Source organism: Oratosquilla oratoria, chromosome 37 (assembly GCF_046742065.1).
Source record: "Oratosquilla oratoria isolate Oo_2021 chromosome 37, ASM4674206v1, whole genome shotgun sequence".
NCBI classification, from domain to species: Eukaryota; Metazoa; Arthropoda; class Malacostraca; order Stomatopoda; family Squillidae; genus Oratosquilla; species Oratosquilla oratoria.
Genome location: NC_134813.1, coordinates 39,734,716 through 39,744,715, shown reverse-complemented (window position 1 = coordinate 39,744,715; position 10,000 = coordinate 39,734,716). Strand labels below are relative to the sequence as shown.

General features: G+C 35.5%; 1 protein-coding gene across 1 annotated transcript in view; it reads right to left on the bottom strand.

The window, feature by feature from the left end:
* Window positions 1–10,000, bottom strand: part of LOC143019431 (uncharacterized) — a 301,610-nt gene that overhangs the window by 150,247 nt on the left and 141,363 nt on the right. Inside the window, exon 2 of the mRNA XM_076175067.1 lies at window positions 3,645–4,027. Within this exon, the coding sequence (XP_076031182.1) occupies window positions 3,645–4,027 (383 nt within the window). The remainder of the gene's footprint in view (window positions 1–3,644; window positions 4,028–10,000) is intronic.

Below are 10,000 nucleotides of genomic sequence, written 5' to 3'. Positions count from 1 at the left end.
AACCCAATGTTACGGCCGCTGAGGAAGGTCTGACCTGGGCTTCTGATGGAACAGAAGAACCCCCCCCCCCTAGCCCCGGCTACCACGTCGGTAGCCCCCCCCTTCCCCCTCTCCCCCAACACCTTTTCCAGACCTCGATCGTGGGGCCCTACAAGTGTTGGAGAAAGTAATCACGTATTCCACTCCGGCAGTTCCTGAGTTGAGCGAGATTGATTAGGAAATTGGCGAGCTATGCCACCAGCGCACGAATCACTTCTCGAACTCGAGTTCGATCCTTGTCGGGGAAGGGGGAGTGGGGGGAGAGAAAGTGAGAATAGAGAGACGGGGGAGGGTAGAAGGTGTTAAGGGAAGCCAAATCCGGTCATTGGGTGAGGCGAGAAGGGGTAATTAAGTTCCCCTTTCTTTCTTTCTTTCTTTCTTCCGGCATTCTTTTCCTCTTCCATTTCGATTAAATTCCTCCTATCGGACTGAAGGAGAAAGACTGACGACTCTCCGCTTCGGTCGTCCGTCTTTCTCGGATCTAGCAGTCTGAGACCTCATCATCTCCCTCTTCTTCTTCTTTTTATTCCAGTTCCTTCTGGAAATTCGAAATGGAGAAAGGTTCTGCCGGAAGACGCTACGCAAGAGGAGAGCCTCTGTTTGCTTTGCTGGGTCTACTGCTGTGATAAGTGCAGCGACAAATACAGCATCACACTTCTGGAAAAGAAGACCAGCAGGGCACTAGAACGTGGTTGAAAGTGTATGTACACAGTGCCGTCACAGGGTATGTACCCAGCGACTTCTCGTGTATACAGTGTTTCCTTTGTGTATGTGTACATAGCGACTCCTCTCCTCGAGAGCCCTACAGAGTGTCGTCTAAGAATATCACGAGATATATATGTAGCGCGCGCGCATGAGAATACGACAGTTTTGTAACTTCGTACCAAATCCACGCGCAACGTCTTCAGCTCCGTTTTCTTTCCAAAACCGTTCCCGGAGAGTTTCGTTAAGATATCTTTGCTTCCTCCCCTTCCACTGAGGATGAAGGGTTCCCCTATAATGATTCAAATCGCCTGGTTACAGGTAGAAAAGACACTATAGTCGTCAAAAGCAGCGCAAGATGTTGACTGAGATATGAGCTCGAGAAGCCTCTTCGTTACTACGGTTTTGAGACATAATTTCGAAGTAGACTCAAAGGCGAAGAAGAGTTCTTAGGCCCGGCCCTCCAGTCAAGTAGATTTTCTTCGTTCCGGTCTCCATGGCCCCAAGCGCCGTATCCTCTTCTTATTAAACCATTACTTCAAAAGAATATATTCTTTCATTTACCGCATTCAACACCAGCTAAACTACACAAACTGCGTACTACAGTATCTTTGACTTTTATAATCTTATATGAGTGTGTGTGTGTCTGTGTGTGTGCGTGTATGTACTCGTACGTATGCATGTATACATGTATGTATGTGTACATACATGTATGTATGTATGTGTGTATACATGTATGTGTGTACACATGTATGTATGTATGTATGTATGTATGTATACATATATGTATGTATGTATGTATGTATGTATGTATGTATGTATGTATGTATGTATGTATGTATGTATGTATGTATGTATGTATGTATGTATGTATGTATGTACGTATGTATGTATGTATGTATGTATGTATGTATGTATGTATGTACGCATGCATGTGTTTGTATAACTGAAATGTAGCTTCAGATGGTATTAAAAAAGAAATATACAACCCATCTGTTTGGTCACTGTTTTCTCGTTTCAGTTGGTAATCGTGGCCAGACGTACGTGCCACAATGTCTTACGACCAGGGATACCAACTTTCCGTAATTTAAAAAAAAATACGAGTATAATTCATTTTTCAGATCTCTATACTCTACATTTCTAATATATAAACGTATCCCATACACCAAAATATGAACACACTATAAACTAATAAAAAAAATAAAAAAAACATTACGCATTCAAGCCTCTATATATTTTCCATTCCAAATCACCGTTCTCTTGGAACCAGAGTATAAGAAGAAATCCAAAACCAGAAGGAAAATTTCTTTAAGAAAAAGAACACGACCGGAAAACAACGTAAAAATAATTTCAGGCAAAGGCCAGGAACTTTGTGCATAAAACGGACGCAAATAGGTGTTGACCAACATACTTAGGCATGCAAAAGTTGCAAGGCTGCTCCAGCCTCAACTAAGAGTGCTTACATTAATCATAAGCAAAGAACAAGTACAGAAAACTGGGCTACGTTCCAAATAAATTATAAGTAAATGAATAGATAAGCCAATAGATAAACACAAATAAATTTATAAATAGATAATTAAATAAATGAATAGATAAACAAATAAACAAATTGATAGATAAAGAAATAAAAAGATAATGCAAATAGATAATTAAGTCAATGAATAGATAAGTCAGTAAATGAACAAACAAACGAATACATAGATAAATAAATAAATAAGCAAATTAATTAATAGATAAATAAATAAATGAATAAAAGAATAATACAAATAGATATATAAGTAATTAGATAAAAAGATAAATGATTATATATAAATTAATTATTTGATCAATTAATCAATCGATAAATAGGTAAATGAAATAATAAAAAGTAAATGAAATAATAAAAAGTGAGACAGATAGATGATTAACATACATACATTCATACATACATACATACATACATACATACATACATACATACATACATATACCAAAGACTTTTTCTCCTTACAAGGGAAGTAGCAAAAAACAAAGGCATAAAATTCATCTCAATAAAAACAAAACAAAAGAAAGATCGAGAAGGATCACGACCCTACCGGGCAGGTCTACCAGATGGTATAGTGTGAGAGCATCAGCGTGAAGTTGTTCGTGACAACAATCACAAAAAAAAAAAAAAAAAAAATGGACAAAAGAAAATGGTCCTTAGGAGTGACAACGTGGGGAGGGTGAAAATTTATACATTACAAAAACATTCCAGTTACCCATGGATAAATGTACCCATTTCTCTATACCTTTATAAACTCATGTACTTCCAGCACCACTTGTACATATCTATTTCTTATGATTTCCATCAGCAATGAACTTTGGTATCAGTTACTTCATCCTGAAAATTAATTTAGTATAAGAATACTGAAAGTATTCTCAGGTGATTGGTATTACCAAAGAAATCCTACAAGAGAGCGAAATAGTTTAATACATATACTTAATGACGCCTTCCACACGTGGCCAGTCAAGGCACAAACTCAGACTTCACCCATTTGTTGTCTCTTTTATCTTAGCTCCTTGTAAATGTGATGCTATGGTTTAACGTCACAAACTCCTCCCATCGGAAGGCTAGGACGGTGCCTCTTACAGAGGAATTTGTAGCGTGGAATTTTATGAACCATGCCCTTAGTTCAACTTCGCCGGTGGCTGGGTTCGAACCACCATCCCCTCGACCTTCATCTCAAATAAAGATGCCCTAGCCCGCTCAGTACTATGGGAATAGTTTAATGCTTTTGGTAAATATTTTAATGTATCGTTAAGAAAGAAGGAAGTACTTCGAGGGGGTTGTAGAAAGGACACAGGAAGTGCTGAGCTACAGGGATGTGGTCTAAGAGAAGGAAGGAAGTGCAAAGGGAATGACCACAGAGTATCGAACTCACCGACTTGTCACCTCGATGAAGAACGCGGCACGGAAGGAAGGCGTGTGATCCGCGTTGGGCCGTGACATTACCCGGCAAGGTAGGATCGAATTCCGGTTTCTTCGTCTCGACCTCCTTCCCCTTCTCCCCTTCCTCCTCCTCCTCGTCGTCCTCCTTACCCGAAGCCTCTTGCGCTGACGTCACCGCGGAAGAGGCGCTTTCGTCCGCGAGAGGGTGATATGTTCGTCTTATCGCCATCAAGGGGTCGTGGGTGGGTGTGGGAGGCGAGAATGGCTGCTCGCTCGGGTGAGTGGGGTCGTTTGGGAGGCCGCTGCTGCCGAAGTAGGGCCAAGGGCGATCACTGGAATGCGACCCAGCAACACTGGGACGGAATCCAGGAGCGTCTGTAAAGAAACAAGACAGCCAAGGTTACTCACGATTGCATCTCCGATAACATCAAATAATAATTTTAACCTCGTGCAAAAGAAACAACCAAAAGACTTGGTCTATTCATATCACGCTCTGGAATACAAAGACTGAGTAACATATGTATTCTTATGTATGAGACTACAAGTTAAGTGCGTGAAAGGTCTCTGGATGAACATAGGAAGAGTATATTGTTCGGTGCGGCGAAGACTTAAAACAAACGAGACATGTCTACGCCATAAATTACAGAGCTCACGTGTGGGCGCGTGCACACACACACACACACACACACACACACACACACACACACACACACACACACACACACACACACACACACACACACACACACACACACACACACACACACACACACACACACACACACGAACAAAGATTGTCTAAACTGGAACTACCAGCCAGCCCTGGAACAAAGACAAGAAAGAGAAGATCTATTGGCCATTTACAGAATCATGAAAGGCATGGTAGTCCTTGACAGAGAAGACTTATTAAAATGGGATAAAAGAAAAACAAGGGGACATGAAAAGAAACTCAAAAAGGATAGTTATAGAATAGATCTGAAAAAAGTAGCTTTCCACACACAGAGTGGTGGATGTCTGGAACAAATTGGACGAAACAATTGTATGTTCAAACACCATACAAGAATTTAAGAACAAACTAGATGCTGAGAGATACAAATGGGGGTCAGTACGAGCATAGCTCCCCTTACCGTATAATACAACTAGGTAAATACAACTAGGTAAACACACACACACACACACACACACACACACACACACACACACACACACACACACACACACACACACACACACACACACACACACACACACACACACACACACACACACACGCACACGCAGACACACACACACACACACACACACACGCAGACACATGCCAGCTCCCCGTGGACTTCAAGTGACTTGACAGAGCGTTAACGGGCACTTGGCCACTGTGCCCCTCTGACCCAACCCAGCTCGGAGGTTTCCGCCTGACTTCTGAGAACCACGCCAAGAGATCTTTGCCAAAGGTGTCCTCTTCGCCCCCGTGGCCCTCGACTTGCCCTCTCCCGACAGCCACCCATGGCCATAATTGGCCCCACGCTGCTTTTCTACACTCACCCAGACATCTCCCCCCATGCCCTCCAACAGCCACCCAGCAGTAAACGGTCCGCGGACCATCGATCTGGGCTGTGTTCGGCTCCAAGACGAGGTTGGCGGAGACGCTGAAGACTGACGGGGAGAGATATACGAGCGTGCGGATGGGCGTGAGGATGAAAGTGTGGGTGGTTGGGCGGGCTTGGGGGCAAGGACGGAGAAGGATCCTGTGCATGGCAACGGGACGACAGCCAAGAGGAGGAGGAGATACGGGGATCGAGTTGTGATAATATCAGGACTAAATTCAGGGGATGATGGCATAGGGAAAGATGGAGGGACTATGCAGACAACCATATACAAGTATGCGCGCGCATGTGTGAAAACGCACATACACACGCGCGCGCAAATAAACACACACAAACACACACACACACACACACACACACACACACACACACACACACACACACACACACACACACACACACACACACACGGTGGCGCGGTTGGTAGAGTCCCAGACTGTCACTACGGCGGTCCGGGTTCGAATCCTGCCCAGGGCTGAAAATAATTTCAGTATCGCTGCGCTTCGAGTCGTTACTCCAACTCTCGTGGGCGGGGAGCTGGTGTGTGTGTGTGCGTGTAAGGTCAAAGCATTACCCATAGATCGGTCATACGAGCTCTGAGCTCTCTTCCGGGAGGGAAATAGCTGTCGATCACGAGTCCAACACGTGATTCAAAGACCAAGGTGAATCACACACACACACACACACACACACACACACACACACACACACACACACACACACACACACACACACACACACACACACACACACACACACACACAGAGAGAGAGAGAGAGAGAGAGAGAGAGAGAGAGAGAGAGAGAGAAAGAGAGAGAGAGAGAGAGAAGGATCGTTGCCGCGACCGAGAGGGTCTTCATCAGGCGGTGTGTCGTCGTGGTTGAGGCGCGTCCTCAAGTTCGAGAGACAACCGTCGTCGCGGTGTGAGCAACACCTGGACTGACATCGACAGCTGACCATCGGCGCTTCCAGGAGTACCAGGAAGGAGTTGGTGGAGAGTTTTTATTTATTTATTAATTTATTTATTTATTTATTTATTTATTTATTTACTTCTTTTTTTTTGGGGGGGGGGAGTGAAATGTCACTCCCACATGGTCAAGAGAGGGACGAAGTGGAGGAGGAGGAGGAGGGGGAGGAGGAGGAATTTGAAAAAGTGGAGGGATCAGGGGAAGGAGGAGGAGGAGGAGGAGGAAGAGACGAAGAGATAGGAGTAGGATGAGGGATGGAGTAAAAAAAAAAAGAAGGATGACGAAGAGGACGAGGAGGATGAGGAGTAGATGGAGGAGTAGGAGTATTACAAAGAGGAGTGGGAAGAGGAGTAGTAGCAGTAAAAACATGAGGGGGAGTGGTAGTAGTAGTAGTAGTAGTAGTAGTAGTAGTAGTAGTAGTAGTAGTAGTAGTAGTAGTAGTAGTAGTAGTAGTAGTAGTAGTAGTAGTAGTAGTAGTAGTAGTAGTAGTAGTAGTACAAAGAGGGGTGGGAGGAGTAAGATACAGAGGAGGAGGAGGAGGAGGAGGAGGGAGGAGGAATAGGAGGAGAGGGAGGAGGAGTTGATGGAAGGAACAGAAGGAGGAGGAGGAGGAAGCAGGAAGTTGGAAAAGAAATATCGGTTTAGAGGAAGACCAATGGCTATAGTAATGGTTGTCCATTCACACTGATAAGGTTCCCGATCACGTAGAGCATACGCTTATGTATTCTGCTACTGGTAACTTTCAAAAGTTACACATGTATCATATATTACGTATTGCATATTGCATATTGTATATCGTATATTGTATATTGTATATTGTATATCGTATATTGTATATTAGATATTATATATTGCATACTGTATATTGTATATTGTATATTTGTATATTTGTATATTGTATATTGTATATTGTATATTGTATGTTGTAAATTGTATTTTGTATATTGTATATTGTATATTAGATATTGTATATTAGATTCTGTATGTTAGATATTGTATGTTAGGTATTTTATATTACATATTGTATGTCATATGTCGTATAATATATGATATATTATATATTATATATCATATACTATATATTATATATTATATATTACATATTATATATTATATATCATATATCATATAATGTATATCATATATTATATATCATATATTATATATTATACAGTATATATTATATATTATATATCATATATATGTTATATATCATATATTATATATTATACAGTATATATTATATATTATATGTTATCATACATCATATATTAGATAACATATCTTAGATATTATGTATTATATATTATACATTATATATTATATTTTGTATATTATATATTATATATATATTATATATCATATATTATATATTATATTTTATATATTATATAATATATACTATATATTATATATATCATATATTATACATTATATATTATATATTATATATCATATATATATTATATATATATTATATATCATATATTATATATTATATATTATATATCATATATTATATATTATATATCATATATTATATATTACATATTATACATATCATACATCATATATCATATATTATATATTATATATCATATATTATACATTATATATTATATATCATATATTATATATTACATATTATATATTATATATTATGTATTATGTATCATATATTATATATCATATATTTTACATTATACATTACATATTACATATCACATATATATTATATAACATATATTATATATAATTCATTTATTATATATTATATATTGTATATTATATATCATATATTATATATCATATATCATATATCATATATTATATATTATATATTATATATTGTATATTATATATACATACATTATATATTATATATTGTATAATACATATATGTATTATATATCATATATTATATATCATATACAGTATATTATATATAATATATCATATATCATATATTATATATCATATATCATACATTATATATTACGTATTATATATTATACATTATACATTATATATATATTATATATATAAATATATTACATACTATATATTATATATTATATATTGTATGTTATATATTATATATATTATATATTATATACTATATATTGTATATTACATATTATATATTATATATTATATATCATATATATATATTATATATTGTATGTTATATATTATACATTGTATATCATATATTATTCTATATTCTATATTCTATATATTATATATCATATATTATATATTATATACTATATATTATACATTATATACTATCTATTATATACTATATATATTATATTATATATTATATATTGTATGTTATATATTATATATTGTATATTATATATTATATATTATATATTATATATTATATATTATGTATCATATATCATACATTGTATATTATATATTATGTATTATATATGTTATATAATATATATTATATATCATATATATTATGTATTATATACATTATATCTTATATATTATATATATTATATTACATATTATATATCATATATCATATACCATATATATATTATATATTATATACATATATTATATATTATATATTATATATTATATATCATATTATGTATCATATATATTATACATTATATATTATGTTATATATCATATTATATTATATATTATTAGTATATATTATGTATTATGTACATTATGTATTATACATTATATATTATATATTATATATATCATATATTATATATCATATATTATATATCATATATTGTATATTATATATTTATTATATATTATATATTATATATTATATTTTATATATTATATATAATATATTATATATTATACATTATACATTATATATTATATATTATATTCTATATATTACATGCTACATATTACATATTATATACTATGTATTATGTATTATGTATTATATGTTATATACTATATACTATGTATTATATATTATGTATTATATATTACATATTACACATATTTCATCTATATACATATACATAACATATACACGATATACAAAAAGAGAAAATCCGAGGCAAAACAATACACAAAAACATACGCATACACATACTTTCTATACGTGTTTGACCAGGCTACCCGTGTACGTGCTATACGCGTTTGTATATAAAGTGCGTATACTACGCGTGTCCTGTACACACTTTAATCCGTTCACGATAACGAGAGACATCTGTAGATTGAGACTAAAAAAGGAAAGGACCATGTTCTCGTACTTAGTTAGTTAACTCAGATTAGGGAGTGAAGGCTTAAATATAAGTGGAAAGAGATTGAGCCGACTGAGATTCCGGGAAGATATTTGGTGTTTTATGACCTTTTTAAAAAAAAAAAAAAAAAAAGAGGAGACATATTGAGGATACGTATATGAACAGGATGAGGAAGAAACATCAAGAAAAAGTTCTTAGTTACACAAATCTAACACAGCCGAGAAATTCTAATGTCAATACGAAGAAGAAATAGAAATAGGCATGTATTCTGGGACTAAAAAAATGTAAAGACTTATGAGAGCCAAATATGAAGAAAAAAAGCTTCTCATTAAAAAAGTATATATATAGAAAATGATAATGATGATGATGGTGATAGTGATGATGGTGATGATGATGGTGATGATGATGGTGGTGGTGGTGATGATGATGATGATGATGATGATGATGATGATGATGATGATGATGATGATGATGATGATGATGATGATGATGATGATGATGATGATGATGATGATGATGATGATGACGACG